This window comes from Platalea leucorodia (assembly GCF_965183815.1).
Source record: "Platalea leucorodia genome assembly, chromosome: 5".
In the NCBI taxonomy this organism is placed as follows: domain Eukaryota; kingdom Metazoa; phylum Chordata; class Aves; order Pelecaniformes; family Threskiornithidae; genus Platalea; species Platalea leucorodia.
This window is the reverse complement of record NC_138827.1, coordinates 24,021,338-24,045,896: the sequence shown is the minus strand read 5'-3', so window position 1 is coordinate 24,045,896 and position 24,559 is coordinate 24,021,338. Positions and strand designations below refer to the sequence as shown.

The following is a 24,559-nucleotide window of genomic DNA, read 5'->3' as shown; positions in this document are numbered from 1 at the left end:
TACTGGGAAAACTGATAAAGGCAGCTTTTCTCCCATCCCTACAACCCATCCACATTCATTAACATCAAAGTTCTGTAAGTCTCAGTACCAACTGTGTTGGTACTCATCTCACGGAGGATTTGCTTCTCTCCCCCTATGGGAAAGTTCTGCATCCTTTAAATCATATTAAGCTGTTTCATTTGTAAAATAATTCTTAATAGTGTGCCATGAATTGAATTCAATGTAGCTTTTTGAAAAATTCTCTTGGAGTTCAGCTTAATACTACTTTTCAGGACTGAAGAGCTGGTGAATGCAATTGAGCACATTCCTGGTAAAGTTTCTAGGGTGTTCACGATTAGTGGTTTCCAAAACCTCAGTGCAGAAGTACTAAAAGCATTGGGAGGCCAGAAACCACTTTAATAAGAAATCAAAGAGACTGTGTATCTCAGCATGAGATACAGACAGATACACAGGAATCGCTTGCTGAGGTAGAGAAGCTGGAGAACTCGGATGCAGGAAGCTATGTTAGGGCTTGGGTATGCCCTGACGCTGGGGTTGGGGGGGGTCATCAGTCTCACTCTTTAAGTGAGAAGTTAGGAAGGAATCTCATGTACAGAGTGGAGTGGCATATCCTAGGGGCAGCCCCCCTGTCTTCTGTGAGCTGCAACAGCCGGTGCTCTGGACAATACCTGAGTTTGCAGAGAAACTGGAGCATTACTGAGAACATCTGTTTTTCTTTGGTTTGTCGCATATCCTTGAAATAAATGCTAAGCAGTATTATTATTAACCTTTAGAAATGGTTTCCCTGTTCCCCCAAATTCTACAATCTGGTTGTTCTTTTTCATTTCCTGCTAGGAAGAATAGCTTTTAATAAAAACAAAAAACCCCAAACCAAAGAAATTCATTATTATTCCACAGATGTCTTCTGCCTGTAAGAGAAGGCGAGAATTTAAAGGGACAAAACTGTAGCTAGATTTTCTGTTAAACACTTGGCAAATCTCGGCAAGGGTAAGATAATGTAGATGAGACTAGAGGAAACTGTGCAACTGAGTGCTGCTTATCTAAAAGCTGCGCTACTCTTTCAGTGAGCATGTGGAGACCGTGGAGCAATGGGCATATAAAAGCTCAACCCAGACAGCTCCAAATCTGTTGTACTGAACCGATGAGATTTGAGGTATATGTTGGTGCTGATGGATAAGCATGAAGAATTCTGAAAACTCATGGAAGTTATGAGGTATTCTGTTTTCTTACCTCATACCTCACCCTTCTGGAAGATGCTGCTCCCCAAATGCAAATAGTACTGTTGCACTTGGAGGTTTTTCTATCTGTTTTCACTGTGTTTTGCAGTAGCTTTAAAATTCCCTGCAACCTTTTTGTCTTCTCCACCATCCATGTTGTTCCAAGTTTTCTTTGGGCCAAGCCACTGTTTGCAGATACTTGTTGCAAAAAAACAGCCTGTCCTGTCTCCCCACTCTTCTTTTGCAGCTTTTTCTGTAGCAAATCTTCTGTAATTCATGTGTTTGCTGTTTATGATGCAAGCTCTCCACGCAGAGGAGAGCTCTGGTTTGTGTGAAAACACATACTGCGCTTCCACAGACTGTTAAGAGTGTTGAGGCCAGCACGCCTAACTGGTGGAAGTGCCTGCTGGGCTGTCTCGGTGGATTTTTAGTTCACGGATTATTTGAATCTGAAAACTGATCAAACCCAGAACGTGCGTTAAGATCACTGAGCGTAGGTTGTGTGGGTGATACCATTTATACTTTTTTCCCTTGGCTCATCTGTGTTTTTTCTTTATTCCCACACATCTCTATCCCTTCTTTATCTCATCGCACAGTGGCTTTCCTCCATTTCCTTATGAGTTCAGGGTTTTTTTTCTTATCTCTGTGGCTTTTTCCTGTAGTCAGCATTCAGTGTGGTTTTTCTGGAGCTGGAAAGTCTGAAAGTATAAGATATTAAGAGAGTCTAATGAATGTAATCCCTGTGACTTTAGCTCTGTTGAGAGCAAATATGAAAGGTGGATGAAACCTTAGGTTGATTGAGAAGTTTGGTAAATTAAAAGATAGTGACATGCACCTGAGTCCACTGCACAGCGACACTTTCAAAACTACCATAGTCAGTGCCTATCTTTGATCTTTTTGTTTGAGAATAGCAGTAGCGTGTAAGATCTTTTTCTTTTGATCATTTCCTGGAGGCACTTTTCGTCCCAACTATCTGCTGCATATCCCTCTTCCACAGCAGATGAACATTGACTGCGTAGTGCTTGCCAGCTCTGCCAGACCTACGCGGATTTGAGTAATTGCTGGCCACCGTGTTCATTCTTGCTGTAGAAGACTGATATGATTTCAGATCGCAGATGATGAAAGCCCGGTGTGGGAAACCCATTGTGCCACCTACTCTTATTTTGCCGTTCTCTCTCCTCATTTGGGTGCGGCTCTGTATGTTTTGTTTATATTTTTTTCTCTCTCTGTGAATTCCTGTTTCTTTGCTGGCACTTCCCACAACAGAAGTTTTGATTAATGCTGGCTGCACACTAGGGCTTCTGAAATTCATTGCTTTATTCCCTTACTGCAGATCAATAAATACTTATGTTTTATTTCCAGTGCTTTGCCTTACATCACAGAAAAGTTCAGTGTTCCTTCTTGAATACTGTTCTGTTTTTAAGTTTGTATTACTTTAGCCCATCAGCCTGTAGTTTATTTCCTTGGTACAGCCAGAGGCTGTGTGTTGCGTAGTCTTCTTCCTAAGTAGTCCTGCTGACTGCCATCTAATAAGAGTGGAAAAGGCAGAAACAAGTCTTAAACACTTTGAATTTCAGTCTGATTGCCCATGCAGCGGATCTAACAAAAACTAGTTGAGCACTTTCTCAGGGATGTTTTTTCAGGCTTTAGAGAACCTTTGGCAGTTCCTACAGCCAACTCCTTTAAATATATTGGAGTGAATGAACAGAAGGTTTGGACCTTTAGTCTCAATCCTAAATTGAGGCCACCTTAAGGAGGGAATCGGACCTCACTCACAGATGGCTTTTCCTCTCTTCTCCTTCTGTCGGGAAGTACTTAGTGCCTTTGAAAAGGCTGCAGGTTGTTTATCATTCTTGACTCTTGCATCCAGTTGGCATTGTTGGTGTGTATGTGGAGGGTGGCTCTGCAAAGGCAATGGGGCATGGATGAGTATTTTTAGTAACTTTACAACACCGAGCATACACATAAATGAATTCATGCGCAGTTCTGCCTTTGTTCTACGTAACAGTGATACGAACGTAAAATGCATTTGGTCCTTTTAATTGTTGAAGCGTGTATGTTCCTTGTACAGTATGCTACAGTGTTGTGTTTAAGAGTCTCTCAGTCTGGTGTCTTATTCACTTGCAAACTGAAGAGTTTTAAATATGGATATGTATGTTAGACCTGGAAGTGGTCCCATGCAAAATGTAATGAAGCTGGGTTGCTCTGACCTCTGAGCTCTAACATGTGTTTGTTTTGGCTCTCTCGCAAAAACCTGCAGTATACAAATTGGCACTTGTAAAATTGTTCAGATAAATCAAAATTGGTACAGGAAAAAAAGTTTCAAACTGTTTCTTTTGGGATCCTTTGCCATGCTATTTTTGATGTGTCTTTTCAGAGGAGTGTTTTTGTGGCAGCAGGCAGTTTGTTGCTTGAAGAAAGCTAAAATATTCTAGGAAGTCAAGCTAGCTGAATTTAGATCTTAAGTGATGCCAAAACTAATATAGCCTGTAACTAAGTGAGAGTGACTTTGCACAGTAAATGTCAGTCACCCGCAGCTTTGTCTTACATTTTCATATGAGCCTTTAAAAAAGGAAAACATAAACAAAACCCCAGAAAACGTGGTAGCTGCTTCCATCCAATCGCGTTACAGCTACGGTCTACTGCATAGGAGAGGCTGCTCCCCATCCTCTGCGCACAGCCAGGGCTCCGCCGGGGCTGGCGGCTGGACAGATGGGGATGGACTTGCCGGAGCATGAAACGCCGGCGGTAGTGCGGGAGCTGGGCTGGCCTGGAGTGCCCTCTCTTGGCTGCTGCAGAAACCTCACATTTTTGGTAAAGGCTGGGAAAGAGTCAGTCGGTTGTTATCATTTTAATTTTCCAGTGTGATGGACAGAGGTAAGCTGTATTGGTTGTATTTCCAGATTTGTGTTCTAAGGACCTCTGATAGCCAACTGAGTGTGAATCTTTGGTGCCCAATGCAAGTTCGAATCCCTCGCTTGAAGCCACAATAAAGTTACGTGCTCCAGCAGCATTGCACATAGGACTCTGTTAACTTAGCGCTCCTGGGACTCTTAACATTTTAGCAGAGCTCAGGTTTTTAAGAGATTTCATACTGTTCCGAATCCAGGGATCCCAGAGGCAGCAATTGCAGTGGCCTCTGCTTGACTCTTTGCATTGCTAAATGAATCCAGAACAAATGAGGCTCTGAAAATAAGAAGAAAAATTTGACACCTGGACTCCAGGAAACATTTGTGGATTTTGATGAGGAGCAGTAGGGGGGAAGGGAAAACCTATGGTTCAACATAGTTAAATATATGGTGTGCTAAGTATGAATAAATTGTGACTATTTTAAACAAGTTCATATACTCTGTGGCTGGCTCGAGCACAAAGGAAAAGACAACAGCTAAAACATACTAGTTCCTCAAAGGGTTACCTGGAGGCCAGCATCCTGGGCTGCTGCTGGTGCATGGCAGTGGTCAACTTTCATCTTTTACATGAGTGGCAAACTTTTACATGTGATTCTTTTTTAAAAAAAGAATTTGTGAGTGCTTGTGAGTTAAGAGGTTTTGTCTACTGGTAGCCTTACTTTGCCGTCCAATTCCTTTCCTATTGTTCAAATATGATTCATTTGTGTAAAGGAATCCTTCAGTAAACTGGAATTAAAAGTTCCTCTTTAAATGTACCAAGCCCAGTTCATGCCTCTTGTAGGATGACCAAATTGCATGGGGCTGTCCTGTGCACACTCCCTCTGCTGTAATGCAAAGTCATGTGGAAGGATAATTTCTTGAAGTTGAGTCACTTCTGTATTCTAGCCGAATACCATTACAGCAACATCTTAGCTCTGGGTTTGGGGAGGGGGTTTCTTCCCAGCCTGTAAACTCTATCCAAGTAAAGGAGCCTTTTACTTTAAAGCAGAGACTGACATCCAGCCCTGACTGCTAGTGACTAAAAATCACTATTATCTGGCTTAATGTGAGCCATGTAAAATGAATCAAGGGCCTTAGGGGAGACGTGCGGTCGCAGTTAGTGCTGTTTTTTAACCTCGAATGGCTCTAGCTGGTCTGTTAACAGGCAGGTGGCCCCGAAGTCCATCAGGGCACTGTGGGAGTGAACTTGGTTTTTGCAGTTAGTATAGACGGTAAGAATCTGTTGTTCAGCCTGCTGCTAGCACTGCTTTCTTTCAAAAACAAGACAACAGCCTACGCTGTCCAGTTGCACTCACCATTTACAAGATGTGAATGTGAATTCACTGCTTGCTCTCTTGTTTTAGCAGGTGGTGTTCTTTATGGTGCGTTTGGGTTTGAGTGTAAATCGTAAGGCAGGGTTTCCAAAAAACATTGTTCCTTTTGTTTTGGTAAGAAAAGCATGGTGCAATCCACTGTTGCAATCACCTTTGTGTTAAATTCTAGAGAATATGTATTAATGATTACACCTTGAAATTTAGTAGGTCTGTGTCTTCACATGCAGCTTTTGTTGCATTCCTCATGGCAATCACATTGCGATTCACAGTTGCTGGTAGCAAACACTCAGGGTTTTACGGCACTGCTTGTGTTACTGGCTTAGCCCTGTCACTGTGTAGTTCATATTGCTCTTCCTGTACAATAGCTCCCTCTGCTTGAAAACAGCAGTGTAATTATAACCCCTGTTTTGTATTTGCCTGATCAATGGGTTTTAATATGGGCCCTTTTTTAAGATTGCTGCTGCTCTTCCTGAAGCAATTCCAATACATGGCTTACGCTCATGCATGTTGAAAAGTAGCAAGGATAACCGTGTTGTTCTCAAAACTTTACTGCATAGGAACTGTGTGTGTTTGCAGGAACTCTGTGTTCATTTCTGCATGAAGATTAGAGCTGGTTGGAACAGTTTTTCAGCTAAATTATCTCTTAGCAATACATGATGATTTATTGAAGCCAAAATTTTTTTATTGCAGTGAAAACTTAAGTTGAAAGAGGACTGTTTCTCATCAGAAATGTGGTAGTTAGGCCGATGATCTTGAATATCTGCATAGGAGAAGCTAATGGTGAGATTCCCATGTCCTACTTAAGTGGTTCTGATCTGGAACCCAAAAAAGAACAGCTTTGGATCAGACAGAACAGGGATTTGAACCTGGTTCTCCCACAGCACCATAATTACTGGGCCAGTCATTCACTTGCAAATTTTTGTCAGCTTATCTGCATCAGTAAGGAAGAGTGCTGGTTTTGTTTTGTTCGTTTTTTATCAATACAGCTAAGCCAGCAAAAGTCATAGTATAAAAGCTGTTGTGTCAGCAAAGGTGTAGTTTTGCTGACAGAGCATTCACCCATTTAGGGAACCAGCATAAACCTTGCTTGCTGTGGCAAGATGAGCCCATGATAGGAAAACTTGCTGGTTTAGTTCTATTAGCAAAGCCTTCCTAATGTGAACAGTGCCTTACTTGCTCGAAAATGGCTGTCTCAACACTGTCCTGGTTTTGCAAAGAAGTCCAAAAGGTTATTTTTATTTTGCATTGGAGCAAACCCCAAATTTAAAAACATCTCAAAAGTCTGTGTCAAACGGAGTGTTTGTTCTGTGGTCAGCTGTCATCAGGATGGTTAGGCACGTGGTGTTGTCGGCAAGGGCAGGCAAAGCTGACTCACTACACAAAGGGCAGCAGTAACTTTACCTTTTCAAACTTCAACACTCTTAAAGCAAAACCTCTTTTTTTTTACGTCTTGGAATCCTTTGGATTCTTCTTCTGGACTTCCTGCATTTGGGTTTGTTTAGTTTCTAAAAATTTCCAAAGCGTATGCAGAACACAGATAGCCTGCTATTTGAAACAAATGAAATCCTTTCCCCTCGGCATTGTGTGAGGCAGGTTTGAGCATAAACAGTCGGACAGCCCAAGCGTATTGGCACAGGTTCAGTAGGCAGAACACCCTTGTGCAGCAGAGGGAGGTTGCTGGGCTTGATTATCAAGACATGATACTCGCAAGGAAGCCTCTTCTGTACAATGCGGATACCCAGTGTTTGGGAAGATTATAAAATGGCAGGATTAAGCAGTAGAACAGGAGAGAATTATTAGTAATATGTATTTACTTGAATTCAGCTTCAGCATGGCTCTTCCTGCTGTACTCTAATTTCAGTTCTTTAATTTCAGCCATTTACAGATATTACATTCATTGCCTCATATGTTTGCACATAACTTAAAAAAAATGTTCCCTTGGAAAGCAATGTATAGTTACATAAAAATAAAGAGTTAAAAAAGCATTCCTGTTTTCAAATTAACACTGAGGTGCTGAATTCATGGTGGTCTTTGTGATTTGAATTTTGCCCTTTTTTTTAATCCCTCCCATGCCCTGAATAAGATGCAAGTCCTGAGGGAAAAATAGTACATGATTATGCATTTGAAGACCCAGTGCATACAAGGAGCATTTCTGAACTTTATGAGCCCTTAGCAAGGGGTAGAAAGGCTAATTCTAATCTTAAAAAAAGAATCAAGGAAACAAACAAACAAAAAAACCCCATAAATATATTTTGTGTATCGTTCTGCCACTCTATAATAACTTATGATCATTTCATTGCATTGAGGATGAATTTTTAAATGGCTGAATGCATGATAGAAATCATACATGACATTAGCAAAGGCTAATAAGACTGGGAAAAAATTAAGTGAAGTTAATATCTTTGCATTAATTTAAAGCCTCTCCAATGTGTATAATATTTTCTACTTCACATTCCTCTGTATACACAACTGTAGTGTTCCTTGTCTTCAGTAATAATCTTAGTTACTCTTCTGTTGCTGTCCCCTGTATTCTCTGTTAAGGAAGCTTCATGGGTTGAGAAAATGTCTAAGTTGTCATGCAGATTTGACAAAGCAGGAACGCTGCAGTAATATAGCAAATGTATACTGCTATTTCTTGAATGTTTTGGGTTTGATTTTTAATTTTAATTTAGTAATATTTTAATTAAATGTCTAACTTTGCAATGATTTCTTTTAACATTAATTTTGCTGCTATGAAGCTCTTGAATGGCATGCAGAATGGTTCTTTTATGTAACATTAGCACGTAACAGGCTGGATAGAGGCTTGTGGAAGAGTGCCAGTGTTGTTTTTATATTTGCAGGTTAGCCTGGCCGTTTCTGTGTATGTAAGAAGAGGGAAGGTAGGGTATCAGTCAGCTTTCAGATCTTAAAATTTCTTAATGGATTAAGCAAGTGACAGAATATCTTCCTACTGCAAACCTTTCTTTTAGTAAACTGTAAGCTTTGGCAGTATTAGTAGACAGTCCTTTGGAACGTCTCAGCAAACTTCAGTTCTGTAGCATTAGATGCTGAACATGCTTAAGTGGTCTTTACATACTCAAAATAAACATCATCTTTCTAGGGCTTTGACTTTTTTTTTTCCTTTTTTTTTTTTTTTCCCCCCTCCCCCTCAGGATCCCTTAGATCCAAAAAGAACAGCCATTGTGATCAGCTCTTTGGTGGCAGGCGGAGTAGCTGAACGTGGGGGCCAGCTTTTACCAGGTGACCGCTTGGTGTTTGTAAATGAGAAATATTTGGACAGCGCCACTTTAGCGGAGGCAGTGGAAGTGTTGAAATCTGTGCCCCCAGGTACAGTTTCTCTTGGAATCTGCAAGCCTTTGGTGGTAAGGACCAATTTTAACTTTTTTCTATTTGATTCTATGACATGTATAGACTGGGTTGTTGTATTTGGTGGGGGGAGGGGGTGTGTGGAATTCAAGATAGAAGTATGTATGCATGTGGAAAGCCACTAAGTTGCTATGCGTACACCTCGACATGTCTAGAAATTCTGGCTATCTGACGAATAGGCAGCTCAATGTCCAAAAGGTCTGACTGGAAAACCAGTGTTCTCAAGTTCCTCCTGAAAGAACATCCACATGGAATCAGAAGACATGTCTGGGCAAACCTATGCGCACCGGACCTATGCATAGGTGTAACATGGTTTGAGCAATTCAGCAAATATGTGCTGAAGTCCATTTCACTCTAAGACACTGCTAAGTGCTTGCTTGAGCTCCACTGACATCAAAGAAACTTAATCTGTTTGAAGTCAAGACTGTAAATTCAAGTAGAATTTCCTTTTTCTAGAATCAGGGCTTTGGAACAGACAGTAGTTTACTTGAGAACACTGCAGTATTGTTCATCAAGGGCACCCAGGCAAAATTAATTAAAGCAAAGCACCATCTAATAGAAAGTGCTTGTAATTCAAAGTGGTAGAGGAGTGGTGAAATGGGGATGTAGGAAGGCTGTTAAATATATTCTTTCCTTCTCTAAAAAGTGACATTTCATTGTTCATATTCTTGTATTTGTCTTTCTTTCCTACACATCTCTTAATTTTTTACTATATCTGTACTAATATCTTAAAAGAATAAAAGCTGTTGTCTTCATCTTCTCCGTTTATGACTTCCCTTTTTTATAATTCTGGAACTTTTTCCCCATCTCTTTTCTAATGGCTGGGTCTCCCTCTCCCTTTTAGTTTATTGAAAAATGTGGGAATTTTTTTGTTTGTTTTCCTGACTCATCATTTTGATTGCCTTTCTTAGGGAGAAAACAAAGAGGAGGAGAACATGCACAGTGTGGATTCCAGCAACATTAAAACCAGCCCTGGATCTCCAGAACCAATAGATAATATTAATTTATCAATAATACTTGAAGCACCACAGGTATTTGGTTACTCTTTTGGTTCAGCTTAAGTTTATATGGACAGGAAATGATATTTTAAAGTAAAAAAATAGTATGTCCTTCAGATAAGGCTTAAGTATTGGATAGACTTCAGGCTGGATTCCCTCTGAAAAAGACTCTAACAGCTAACTGTATACTAATTGTATTGTGAACCCTAAGCATGTGCATAGCACTTACCAGTGCAGTTCCCAGACTGCCTTAATCAAATTTACTATGTCATTAAAATACCTTGGGTTACCTTGGATATGAAATAGGAATGCTATGTTAGTAGTAGTCATAAGTAGTTGGTTCAGCTTTGCTGAGAAAGTAAGGTATGGAAGCAGAACCTTTTTATTATAATAAAGCAAAACAAAAAAGTAGTCTAGTGTCTAAGGCAAGCTTGAAACCGGTTCTTCTTCATAGACTTCCGATGTGGTCTTGAGTGATTTCTTTACTCTCTTCCTCAATTCTCCTCTTTCGTATCTTCTGAGAAATAATTCTGTTTATTGTGGGAGGATGAGGCACTAAAGATAGTGAGAAACTCAGATACTGGGATGATAGGCGATAATATTACAATACGGACCTGTGTAGAGTGAGAGAGATGTGGATATTTTTGAATTTTCATTTCTTCTCAAGTGCTTTGCAAAATTTTTATTAATTCATGTTGGTAAATGCATTCTTTTTAGGCCAGAAAAGACAATATATAAAGGATCATCCAGAACTGCAACACAGTAATAAAAATAAATTCTAGATTTTCTTGTTGCTAAACATGTCTACCTGTCTCTGGACACAAACATATTTTTAATGTTGAAATGGTATAATAGAACCACCAAAAGGAGCAATATTACGGGGTAGATGTAGGTATACTATGTAGAAATTAGCTTGGACATGATATTTACTGTTTTTCATGACGTGAAATGGAGTTTGTTGTTTTCCAAGTGCATAGGAAGGGTTTCTGGCAGAGCAATTAGTTCTCTGCCAGCTCAGATTGTTTCTGCTTCCTAAATAAAACTAACGTTATTAAGTATTTTTAATAAAGTATTTTATCTTAAAGTCCTGCTGAATATAGAAACTGGAATGATCAGCTTGTACAAAATATACGCAGAGGTATTTGCTTGTATTTTGTTTTACCTTATGTATGACAGCATTGATAGTAGCTTAGAGCAGTAGTACAAAATTTCCATCCATTTATCTTACCTGCTCATGTAAGAGCCAAGAGCGGTGTGTCATGATGGCTTCCACTCTTACGTACTAGCATAGTGCTGACAAAGTCACTTTAAAAAAAAAAAAAAAAAGGGAACTTGAAGATTTTATGTGCTACAATAGTAGACTTTACTGTCATGTTTGCAGTATTCCCTATTCCATTGGTAGCGTCTGCTACTGCAGTGCAGTAGTCTGTGATTATACATACCTAACTGCTGTATCAGGAGATGGTAATACAAATTGCTGGTGTGGTTCTGAGCTAAGTCAACTGTTTTATACAACAATGAAGTTGGTGCCTCTTAAAGAGGTGTTTGGAGAATGATGCTGCAGAAGTGAAGTGAAATGAAATGAAGATGAAGAGAATTAGTATCTCTTCAGACTGGGTATTTTTTGAGATTGAGGTATGCAGGGCAAATAGATTAAAGGAACATTTAATTCTTATGAAAAAATGTGCTAATGTCTAGATTGCTAATGTTCTGCTTTTGTGCTAGCTAGTATTATTGCATTGTTTCCTTATGCTCTTGTCTGTCCCTTGTTTTCTCACCTGCCTCTCACTTGAACTATGCGAATATTTTGACAGTGTCTGGATTTTTTTCTTCTGCATTTGTTACAAACCTAACAAAACAGGATTCTGACACTAAAGGTCAGTAATAGTGAAGTACCTTGGGGAGTCTGGGAAAGGGCAGGAAGCAGAAAGAAAAAACACTTTCATTGAGGACCTCTGAATCTGTAGATTGGTTTTGGTGTTTGGGGTTTTGGTGCCTTGAACATCGGGTTTGGGCATACTTGGTGGCCTGAAGAAAAGAGAGGAAAAGCTTTCTGTGTGTGGCAAGCTTTCTGGTAGCGGTGCAAGGTGTAAAATTTCAGAGACACGAGTGCAGTCTACTCCATGAGCAACCCATTTGGTTTAGGAGAAGCATGCAGTACTGGAAATTGGGGAGGGACGCAACAAATCCCAGAAAAAGAACTGTAGAGTGAGATCTTTCAGAGTTGGTTTTAATACCTTTTTCTTTTGGTTTTGTTGTTTGGGCTTTTTTTTTGGTTTGTTGCTCTGTGGTTTGAATTCAATAGAAAGTTGAGCACTCTTTCAAACAGTAAGGGTATTAGATAATGAACAGTCAATTATGTCTTTTTTTTTTTTTTTTTTTTTTGAGGATGTGGGTCATCCATTTCCCCTCTCCCTCACGTTAAAATATTGTATGGATTACCCAAGGGAGGGACAAACGAGTATGGCTTTTGTTTTGTTTTGGGTTTTTTTGCTGATACTGTTACATAAGCAAACTCAGGCTGTTTTTAATTCAGCTGATAGTATTTTAAGAAATGTACATGCATTCATAAAGTGATAGCAGATAAGTCTGAAGCACAGAGATACTTTAGCTAGATTTATATATACTTTTTCCTGTAGGTTTTTTAGTGTTATTAAATAATTCTCATTCCCTAACTTCAGTCCAGATTGGTTATTCTGAATGGCTGCAGCAATATCTAAGCTGTGCAATTTAAATTTCTTTACATTTAAAAAAACGCAATGTCTACTTTTGGTGTTAAAATCATAAGTCAGAGAGTGTATTTTCTTTTAGAAAATGCAAAAGGTGGAAGAATTTCACTTTAAAAATCAGGATGTACTTTTAATATGGGCCTAACATAAAACATAGTTTTAAAAGAGTTAGCAAGAAACATAATGTAAAATCTATATTCCTGTAATGTTTTATGCAGGGTTTCAGAGATGAAACACCTTTTAAAGAAGAACTTGTTGATGAACCAAGTTTGGACTTTGGAAGGTCATTTCAGCTTTCTCAAAATGACAATGAGTATGAGAAGGAGTCCTGGGAGATGCATGAGTTTCTGAAACCCAGAACAGAAGAAATGGATGAAGAACGGGAAATGTTGGTGGATGATGAGTATGAAGACAGTTCAGACTTCCTGAAATACAATGCATTGTGTGGACAGAAGGCAACTTCAGAGAGGAACCTTGATACAGAACAATGGGCAAAGCAAATTGAGACTACTGAAATACAAGACTTAAGATCCAGTATTAACTTAAGTCCAAAACAGTCCCTGGAATATCCGTTCAATAAAGATCAAATGGTAAGGAATGCTGTGTTGGTCTCAGTGCTGTACCCTGACCATGGGACCCATACCTCAAGGCAAATTCCAGACCTAAACTCTGTAAGGAGTCTTCTAGTTTTGGGTTTTTTTTAATTACTAGGTGAGATCTGGGTATCTCTAACAGACACCAGTCTATCCTTTTGTACATTTTGGAAGGTTCTTTTGATTACTTAGTGTCTGTATATTTAACTGATTGAATGGGATATGTGCTGTGGTTGGTGTATTTACAGGCATCCTGTACTTGCTGCTTCTTTCCCATCTCTAACTTGTGGGCTCAGTTCTGTTTTGCAAGCTGTACTAATATGGTGCATGTCAGCAATAGCAGAATGTCACTTTGTGGTTTTAATAGTCTAGGGGCTTAAGCAGCAATGTCAGTGAAAGGAACTCCCCCTTTTCCTCATTATTTTTAATGCAACTCAGTTCCTTGAGCCAGATGATAGTGCAGTTGAGCGAAAAATGATATGGTGGAAGCAATTGTAACAAGCATACTGGTGGATGAAGGAGTAGAAGGAGACAGAGCTTCAGGTAAATTGCGAAACTCTTATTTATATGTCCTCCTCAAGTATTCTGAGAATTATTTTTTTCTGAGTCTTTGTTCATTCACTTGCCAAACAAAAAATGATAATATCAGCCTTCCATGCAGCAGCTTCCGAGATGTATGCTTTTATATGAAAAAACTGAAGTGGAAAAGGAATTAATATCACAGCCCCAGAGAATTTCAGGTTTTGTTTGTCTTGTCCCCGTATGCACTATGCACATAAACAGGCTAAAATGCAGGTTCTAGTGACAGTTTTATACCAGAGTACACAACATTAAATTTATTCATTTGTTACTTAAAAACAACAAAGGAGCAAGAGTAAAGAACTTCTTGTCTGGATTACAGGCGAGTAGAAAGATGCAGTTGCTTTATATTGCAATTGCACATAACATTTTTCATGCCTCTTCTTAATATAATGCATAAATGAGCAGCTAGTATTTCATAGTTATCTGAATAAATATGAATCTAGTTGAGGAAATGTTGTAATGCTGTAAAAATCAATGTTCATGTCAAATACCCCTTTATAAGCGGATACCATTGCTTTCTAACTTTAATTACTTTTTTTCTCCTCTGTGAAGTGTGAAGAAAATGCTAGTGTAAGTTCACTATTTTCTGGAACCACAGCACACAGTGGCTACCAAAAAGACATATTTGAAACTGAAACTACCCAGTCAGGAGCAAAAAACAAGATGGATTTAGGTTTGTAAGAAGTTTTTTCTTTCTCTTATAATTTCATATTTACAAATTTATATTTTGTACCAAAACACAAATTCTTTCAAATGATGAAATATTCAAATGAAGACTTCTGCAGGCTCAAGACAGTCTGGCTTTAAATAGGTTTCAGCTTCATGACCTTGCTTCCTCCTCCAAATCTTTACCTACAGTTGTCACAAGTGATACTGAAAGTGGCTGCAGCTTTGTCCTGCCTGTGGACAATTGCTTTCTTGTGTGTAGCTAATGTCCCCAGTAGGACTCCATGCATAAGTAAAATAGCTCATGCCTGTAATTTCTGTCAGGAATTTGTCTCAGTCGCTTTTGATTGCTGATTTGATAGACTTTAGCACTTTGAAAAAAAAAAAAAAAAAAAAAGTGACAGGCTCTGGAGGTCACTTTTCCACAAACAAAATTTGCAAGTGAACTCTGTGGTAGATAGTTGCCCCATATCTTGGTTTTGTAATCTGTGCTCAGAAGCAAAGTTTCTCCTTGTCAGACGGCTAGAGATGGATGGTTAGAATTTGGTAGATCATCAGGGAAATAAATTTATCAATGTGCCTGAGATAGCACTCACTGGTTGGGAGCAAGGAGGTTGGATTGTTTCCTTTCTTTGTCACCTGCATCTTGTACAGCAGACACTGTGTAAGCTACAGTGGCAGACTGACGACTCTTGCAAGGAGCTCTGGTGGTTCAATTAATGTCGATACTTAGTCACCAAAATGACATCAGTCTTCCCCAGTGTGATGGGGTTCCGTGCTGGAGCAGGGCTTTGCACTGCTCTCCCTGCATAAAGGATGGATTCGCTATTTCTAATGATGTGTTTTTGTGAGGAGCATCTGTCATGTAAGTTGTACCTAAGCATGTCTCAGTTCCACAAAGATTTGGCATTTCCTGTTATTACTTGACTGCATGTACATCAGAAGCAAGGTGCTATAAAAAAGTGTTTAGTGTGGTTTACATTTCATTCAAAAATAAATGTTCTGTATCTCTAAGCCTCTTGATCATCACACGACATCAATATTCGGAACCTGGTGAGCTGAAGAGTTTATTTCCAAGGGTGATACCTTGTAGATGCAGGGACAGAAGAAGCAAAAGTTCACATCTACACCTTTTCTTCTTCAGGTACAAAGCTTCGGATTGACTCTAAGGGACCTGGGCTTGCTGTTGATCTGGAAGCTATTGAAAAGGAAGAACTCAAAGGGGAGGATTATGTTTTTTCCAAGAACCCGGAATCTGGGAGAGTAACTACCTTAGCTCAGCCTAGAACAGCGTTATGCAGGTATGGAGAAAGATTTCAGGTTTTGGAAGATTTTCCGTTCATGATCTTAACTGTCGTCTTGCTTTACTTAGCTGACTAATCATCGAAAGCTGTGTGAAACAGTAAGATGTACATAGATGGCCAGTTCTATGACTTTTGCCCAAGGAGCTGAATTTCACCTTACAACCTTATTGAATCTTTACTTCCCACATTTTCTCCCCTAAATACTGGGACAGAAAAGTGCAAATGGCTCTGCCACCTACTTCACTTACTCCACAGTGAGGGGAGTATGCATGTGGCCTGGAGGAAAGGGATGTAGCTTTCACCGGCAGCATTGGTCATTACTGCTTAAGGAGCTCTGTCCTCTTGGTTTTCCCTTTCCTTTGTTCTTCCTTTTGGGAAGAGCAGTTCAGGCATCCCTCTCAGGCCTGTGCATGAAATTTTAGTCTTGCCAGTGGTGCTCAGAAATCTTGAGCTGGCACTGGTTGTAGATATTTGCCACATCTGTCAAGTGTCCCATTCTTTCTCCACCAGTTTTGGGTGAGTGGGTAGTGGATCTGCTTTTGGGGCCTGTTGATTCAAATCCTCAGTACTTCCCTAATTCATCCATGATCTTCCCTCAGAGGGAAAGCAGCTCAACATTAAGGTGAGGGGATTATTTCTCCAGCACAACATCCTACTTCCTTTTTGCAGTTTAAGACTAGCATTTACAACTCTCAGGATCTACAGAAAATGTGTGCAAGGATGTATTGTTTCAATTTTTCTGTGGGGGCATGCAATTCCATACTTCTGTTCCTATTCTGTGAATAGGTGAGTCACATACAGTATAAAAGTTTAATTAACACCCTGTTCTGGGGTGTTTAATGGAACATACCAGATCTGTTCTCCCAGTTGCATCATGATCTGCTTTCTGGTCAGCTAGACTGGTTTTATCATGTTTAGATCCCTCTATAAGAATCACAGCATATTTATCAGAAAGTAAATGTTAGTTGCTTAAACAGTCATTTTGAATGAGTAAATGCAGTGCAGATTTGTATATCACAGAGCAGCTTACAAATTTGGTCTGACCATCATGTTTATTTCTGGAGCATTCCTTAAGTACATTTAAACCTAAATATAAAAATTCCTGTCTAGTCTGTTGACTCTGCACATTTGGTTTAAACTGGACAGTGTAAGAAGGCGTTGCTGTCTCACTGCCAGATACAAAATATGCAAGGAATTGAGACCTGGCATGGGTGATGCCTTTTTTTATTTTTTATTTTTTATTCCTCCCCTCCCTCTGCCCCCAATTAGTGAATTACCTGAAAGAGAAGAAGGAGAAGGAGAAGAAACGCCAAACTTCAGCCACTGGGGACCACCACGGACGTATGTTCATATGATTACATTACTTCTTCCCATTTACCTTATGTCTTTTTTTTTCTGTGAGCCCAATTAGTTATCGTGGTTTTTTTCTTCCCTCCTCTGCCAATAACTTTAAGGTACTTGTGTACCTTGGGCTTTCTTAGATACAGTGAATTTTTAACAGATGTTCAACAGAATTATGCCTTCTATTTATACAGCTGACTTGGGAAAGCTTGGCAGGTTTACGTTGTGGATGACCTACAAGTTCTTGCTCATTTAGTGACTATTAGGTGTGAACAACACACATAGTGCTGCTGTCTCCTTTTCCGTGGGTTCTCTGCTAAATTTAATGGCAGAATTACAAATTGCCAAGCCAAGTTTTAGCCACAACCTTGTTGTATTGTTAACATTTTTAGGTGAATAGTTTTTATAGTCCTAAGTAAAATACGATCAGAAAGTTTCTGCTTATGCTGATTAATATGCATCCAATACACTGAAGTCAGTGTTCACAAAGTTGTATGAAACTCTTTGTTTTATTATTTGTCTAGCATCCCTCTTGCAGTGTTTGCCATTTCCAGACAATTTGCTCAAACTGAAAGAGGATGAGTGTTTACTTGAAGACCTGTCTATTTTACCTTGACTTTCTCTGAAATAAAAGCCTATGCCTAGTGGGCATGGGTTGGCAGCAGAATTTTGTTCTTTTTGTGGGGTGAAGTCTACTCGGGGTAAAAAGCCAACTCTGTTGAGAGCATTCTTAGGTTTCTGACTTTATACCTTTACTCTATTAAATCTTCTTGAAAGACTAGAAGCTTACATTTATTTAAGGCTTTGCATTTGTAGTTTAAAAAAACTGTTTCAAGCTGTTAAACTACCGTATGTATTTTTTCAGTGTTGAGATCTTTAGAGACCCGCACGTGTCTCTTGGAATCAGTATTGTTGGTGGACAAACTGTCATAAAGCGCCTGAAGAATGGAGAAGAACTTAAAGGGATCTTTATCAAACAAGTTTTGGAAGACAGCCCAGCAGGAAGAACAAGGGCTTTAAAAACTGGAGATAAAATACTTGAGGTAAATGCAGATAAACCTACCTTTTCATTCTAAGAAATAAAGGTTGACTCAAACAGCTTTGGGAGGAGAGAAGGACAAAATACTGCCACCACTTCATGAAGTATTGACCACACTGTGTTTTGAAAACCAAAAGAAACCTGTGGTGGTGTCTTTTCTTTTTTTAAGGTCTGACTGTGGAGCTCTTTTAACGTTCTCCTCTATATTTAAGAAAATATAGGTCCTGGTATCGGATGGGGAAATGAAAAAAATGAGAGTGCCCTCTTCCCATATAAATGAGTAATAAGTTAGAGCATACCTTTATAAGCATAAGTTATAATATATAGAAGGACATTATATATATATATAATATATACACATTATATATTGTGTATAATATATAGAGGAACATTTCATCAGACTGAAATTTGGTCTATTATTTTGTGTGTGTGAATTCGGAGTAGTTAGCAGTCTGATTAACTATTATTTATGGGAAATCCCTGATTCTGGCAGGTGCCATAGGGGAGAATGCCATTCCTGGCTCTCATCTCTGGCTCAGTGTTGATTTTTTTGCTCATTTTTCTCCAAATGAATACTTCTGAATCTAGGTTCCCAAGCAGATAGTGCTGTTCTTGTGTTTTGCTTTAGGGTTGTGTGTGATGTTTTGAAAAATTGTTTCAAAACAGGTTTAGTTGACAAACAGGTAAAATCTGAAGGAGTTGTACCATACCTAGCACTCTCTAACAATCTTATTCCTTATGTTTTTATCTAGAAGAATTGCTTTGGGAAACATATGGCCATCTTTTAATTATGAATACTAAGTAATATACTTTTCCTTAAACCATCATGGAAACATACTTTACAGATAATTTCTCTTGACTGCATTTGGTACCTTCCTCAGATACACTAATCTTTTGCAAATGTGTGTGATCTCTTGTAATGACTCTGTGCCAAATACAAGCTACCTGACAAAAATAAACATTGTTTGTTAGGTTTCTGGGGTAGACCTACAAAATGCCACACACGAAGAAGCAGTAGAAGCTATCAAGAACGCGGGAAATCCTGTCGTGTTTGTAGTTCAGGGTTTGTCTAACATACCAAAAGTAAGTTTATTTCTATTTTTATTCCAAAACTTAATAAATGTGTAATATGCATCTTATTTTAAACTTGCCTAAATTCCTTTCAGCAAGTTCCGTCAATTTTTGTGTCCATCCTTTCTGTCAGAGTTTCTGCTTATAGACCACATGATTGATTGATTACTTGTCTGGCCTGATTTGAAATGTCATTTCTCCGATATAAATCGAGTAGATGTAAATCTGTTGACTAGGTGTTAATTCAGCTCTCCCACCTGTGTAACTGAGTCTGGCCTTGTGTATTTTGATTTGTTCCTATTTTATAATCTAAAAATATACTCTCTTATCCAAATGAACAAAAGTGTAATTAAAATTAGTCAGATTCACACTAGCAGCTCCATGTAAAATGTGTCACCAAAGGGACTTGAAGTAGTTATTTGGGAGCAAGTTAATTTTCAAGAAATTTTAGCCATCTCCTCATCTTCAAGGCCAAGACAAGAAACCTTTTAATGCCTTAGTAAGAAAAGGCTTAGAATTCTGCCTGCCTTGAAGTACACACAAAAACCCCAAGACTTCTATGTACTTTTGGTATAATCTGAGAAGTTAATTGAGAATTTTGGTGGATTAGTAGACCTAAGGAGACCTTTTTGACAACTGTAGACAATCTGGCACAACTGTGTGTCCATTATTTTTCCATTGCTCCAGGGAGTCTTTCAAAATCTATTAAGACTTTCACCAACTATGCTGGGAAGATGCTCAAGCAGTGATGGCAAAAATCACAGTGCTGGTAACTGAGTTGGCTCCCTTTCTGTATTGGCTTTTTCACAGAAAAGATCAAAAAAAACTGTCAGAACATTTGAGTGTTCAGCTGCATCTCTGACCCTTACTTTCCTAGTCAGTCTAGAGAGATCAAGGGAAACACGGATAACTTGAAATTTGAGTTGCTTTGCTTTGAACTGTAGGCTGTAGGAAACTGGACATTCACAGACTTTCAGCAGTGCTGCACAGTCCCAACTCCCATTCACCAAAATAAGGTGCTGCCAGAGGAGTGGGAATATATTACATTTTGAAAGAATAAAGAACAGCAAGGAGGAATATTACGTGGAGACTAAACGTGCTTGCTTTTATAAGGTGTCTGTGTGCATGGACACTGGTCTCTATCTGAATAATTAAGAACTGACCCTTCAGGAGTCCATACTGAACTCTGTGTCAAGGATGTAGATCCATATTGTTGACTTCAGAGTAATGTTTAATTGAATGAAGAGATGGGGCTAGATATCAAACAGTGAGCACTAAAAAAAGTAGATGATGTTTGCAAATTCAGTAAAAAAAAGTAATTAAAAGACTGCACTGCAATGCACTTCTACATGGGGCAACACAAAAAGTGCACTGGGTAGCTTTGTTATTGTCATTACTTAACTTTTGGATGTTTGTTTTGCAGCTGTAATGCTCTTTCTAATGTGTGTAATATATGCATTGTTTTTCAGGTGGTTTCTGGTGTACAGCCTAAGGGAATCAAAGTCAGCAAAGATCAGGATGCAGACAAAGGAAATAAGAGTGAAAAGGTATTTATTCCATTCAATGCTATACCCAAGTTTTACTAAATCAAATGGTATGATAGCATGCATTATAGCTCTATGATAAGCTTCCCCCTGAAGTCCAAAATGAAATTTGAAGTGTTTTGTTGAAATATCTTTGATTCAAGTAATTTTTGCCAAATTTCTGCCAAATAAAAGGCAGGTTTCTGACAAATGTTCTGTGGATCTCCCCTGGGTGCTGAAACCCTGTACTTATTGCAGCTCTTCGCTGGCATCTTTCTGGAAGTACCTGCTTTGCTCCACATGGAGGCAAATTGATTCTCTTTGTTCAGTAGAAACAGAGAAAAAATAACATGTACACAAATTATATCCTTAATGTGAGGCTGGCTGAAATTCAGTAAAATCATGTTATAGGATAATTAAATCCGCTAAGTCTCCTACGTTTCCCATTGCTGTGTAAAACAAGGAAATGACCGAGTGATCTGTAGCTGGCCAGCTAATTGTGAAGCAATTAATGCACAGTAACTTTCAAGCAACTTCACAGAAGTTTCCTCTTTAAAAGAGGAAAAATCTGTTTGGTCTAAACCAGTGGATTCATTTTAATCGCTGCAATAAGGGAAAAGTTTAATTTCTCATTCCCAGCCAGGTTGCTCTAATGGCCTAGGTATTTTCCTGTGAGAACTGTGCTGACTGACGAGTGTAGGTCAAGATACTTTGAGGGTATCAGAACTGGAGGAGCGGAGTCAGAATTAGTGCAGACAATAACTTTTGCCCGGTGCAGTTTAACATGCCAACTACAAATATGATGAACTCTTCATTTGATCCTGTTCAGTAGTTTCATGTGTGGTGGATAACTGAGAAGGCCCCCTTGCCTCCAAAAGTTTTTTGTAAGACTCCTTTCAGATCCTGTCAGATACAGAAGCTATGAGGCTCAGTTATTCAAAAAAATCAAGAAAGGTGTTGAAGTTATGCTTTCATGCCAGTGGATAATACTTATAATGAAGCAGTTACAATCCCCTTTTCTGGGTTTTGTTATCTGTATTTCTAATCTCAAAAGCGCTCATCCTCTTGCAATGTGCTGCCTTTAATCTCTAGGACTCCAGTGTGTTGCATTCTATAGCGTTCGGAGGTTAAAGAGGGAGCCTAATCTTTTTCAAACCTTTTTCATCTATTGGTGCTGTAAACTGGTGGGTGGAATATAGAAGAGCTTCAGTGCACAAATATGTAGCTCCTTTTTAGCTTTGAACATTGATTCACAAAGCAGTCATACTGTGCTACAGTAGGGGCATCTCTGAGTTGGAAAGAGTTGCTATTAGTGGATTACTAGTCCGCGTCCCTATGGGGAATCAATGATATTTCTAGTCCAGTCTTCAAAGTGTCACAAAGGAGTTTGGTTTGAAAGCAGCCACATCCAGATGGAAAATCTGCCTTTTCCTGTATGATGAATTATCTTTTCAATACTGAAGGTTTTCTCTGATTTGTTGGTGTTTATCCTTCTCTGTTGATCTGTTTGTTTAAAAATGATTATGTGAAGTAATTCGTATAAAACCACTTAAAACAATTGAGCTTCTTGTGGACAAACCAGATATTAACATTATTTTGCTGGTTGGCTATATAAACTGCGCTTTTGCCTCTGTGCTTGAAAGAGCTGTGTTAATACAGAAACATGGTGTAATGGAGTACTCTGGCACAATTTACTCATCTGGCTTTTCAGCATGTCAGGAGGGACGAGAGAAGCTTGTCCTTCTGAGCCATAGTAAACTGCTGGATAAGCTTAGGTGTCTCGTGTAATTTTACACAGACTTTCTAACAAATGTTTAAGATCTTAAAAAGCCAAAGGGTCAACGTTTAGATTATGATTTATTACTAAATTATAGTGATCCTACTGATTTGTCATAGCCCGCTGAAAGTGGGGCTGCAGGTTTTCCATCTTTACCTGCTCAGTAATGTAGAATGTGAGTTCTCTGATGCTTCCGGGATCTTCTGGATTTTGCACAGTTCTACCTGTGTTGGCATCAAGCAAAAAGTGGGAGATGTATTTGGTGTATTGTATACTTTGGGGAAACAGCTGTCACCTTTCCAAGTGCTCTTATTATAGAATCTTACTACTATTGGATTGAATTAATTTCATTTACTATTGTTATGCTGTCTTCAATGCAGCACTTCCCTGCAATATTTTTTAAATGGATGGGATTATGTATATCTTATCTCACAAAATTTTCTATGTAGCTTGTGTTGCAGTTTGCTAGTTAGACTGCTCTACATAAATTTAGGCTCAAGATTTTAGAAATCCATATGCAGGTTCAGCTTCCATTGTACACAGTAAAAAAAATTTATTCTGAGTTTGATGTTTGGGTGTTGAGTCGTATTTCCCAGCTATAGAGGAAATGAATTACGGGCATTCTGGTTGCTCTAATGGCATATCATACTCGGTGTTCCCTTTCTAAAGTGCATCCTGCTATTAGTAGTGGGGTTGCATGGGATACAGTTGAACGTAATTTAGTGAAATCATGTAGCAAACTAAGGCACAATCCAGTTACTTGGAGCTATAAAAACAGTTGCTCGGACGAACAAACGCCTGTTTTCATTAGATTCAGAGCCTATTCTTTATGCCTGCTATGCGCCGCTATATGCATCATTATAGGAGCTGCCTGTATTTATGTGAGGTAATAGAATTTTATTGTAAGTTATAATTCAAAATATTTTTTAAATTTAAGCCAAAATATAGATGAACTCTTATGTTTAAATATTCATAGATGCACTAAGAATATTGAGTTCTTATTTTGTATTTAAAAGTTTGACTTTTATCAGTACCAGACAATTTTGTTGTTGAGTCTCTAATGAGAAATGAGGTATAATTTAATGTTTATTTTTTTAACCCTTGATTAATTTTCACACTTTCGTGTTTATGATGATACACAAGTATTTTGTCAACAAGTAAATGTGCATGTACGATTGTATTTTTTTTGTTGTTCAGTGTCACTTCTTGTTCTGATTTCTTGCATAAAAAGCCTATGCTGCAGAATTTAGCATTGTAATTAAGTGCTGTGTATGTACACATACAGTGCAGTAGACAATAGGATTTTTTTTTTCTTGTGTGTGGCAGTTACAAAACATGTAACTATTTGTCTTTTAATCCATTAGAGAAAATATGGGGCTCCCCCTCCAATGAAATTACCACCTCCTTATAGAGCACTTGGAAGACTGCATGCAGAGGAAGCTAACATGGATGAAGAGGAGGATGAGGATGCTTGTGCAGAGAGTGAGTAGTGCCACAATCATTACATCAGATTACATTTATGGAACATAATCGGATTGTGATAAACGTATCTACCATTTATTGTTTGTATTATGGGAAGTAGTGCTCAGTGTGGCAATAGCATCTAATTCTCAACCTTATTCTTACCACGGGCTACTGACTTGTAACTTAGTCTTCTCTTCCCAGCCAGGCTCCTATAGCTCAGCTCTTCTGAAGAGATGTAGGAAGGCCTCTGTTTATTTTCAGTCTAAAAATGTCTAAGCAATGTCTAGAGAGCTTGCTTTGGCAGTGATGTCAGCAGTGAAAGGCAGATGTTGCGCTTTACTGTTGTAATTGCAGCGGTAGTTGAGCAGGCGTAAGTTGAGACCCACTGGTGCATAGTCTATGTCCGGAAAAGCCTGTAGTTGATTTCAGACAATGCTGTTCAAGAAAAATATTTTCCTTTAAAAAGAAAAATCTGCTGATTTATTGTTTCAGTACTCTACTGAAAAAAAGGATCCCCTTTTTTTTCTAGTGCATTTTATGGGAAAGGTTCTGCTATTGTCCAGTTCTGGGTTTTGCAATGACATGTGCACCTTGTGGAAGAGTAGAGACCCAAAGAGTAGGATGCAGTGCAACTTGAGAGCTTCCGGCAGCGTGACTTAGATTCCAG

General features: G+C 38.8%; 1 protein-coding gene across 1 annotated transcript in view; it reads left to right on the top strand.

Annotated features, from left to right (window-relative positions):
• PATJ (PATJ crumbs cell polarity complex component) overlaps nt 1-24,559 on the top strand; it is a 159,897-nt gene that overhangs the window by 47,769 nt on the left and 87,569 nt on the right. The window contains exons 19-28 of the mRNA XM_082314335.1: nt 8,592-8,801; nt 9,717-9,836; nt 12,751-13,122; nt 14,260-14,380; nt 15,518-15,674; nt 16,947-17,018; nt 17,884-18,061; nt 19,030-19,140; nt 20,598-20,675; nt 23,793-23,910. Coding sequence (XP_082170461.1) covers nt 8,592-8,801; nt 9,717-9,836; nt 12,751-13,122; nt 14,260-14,380; nt 15,518-15,674; nt 16,947-17,018; nt 17,884-18,061; nt 19,030-19,140; nt 20,598-20,675; nt 23,793-23,910 — 1,537 coding nt within the window. The remainder of the gene's footprint in view (nt 1-8,591; nt 8,802-9,716; nt 9,837-12,750; nt 13,123-14,259; nt 14,381-15,517; nt 15,675-16,946; nt 17,019-17,883; nt 18,062-19,029; nt 19,141-20,597; nt 20,676-23,792; nt 23,911-24,559) is intronic.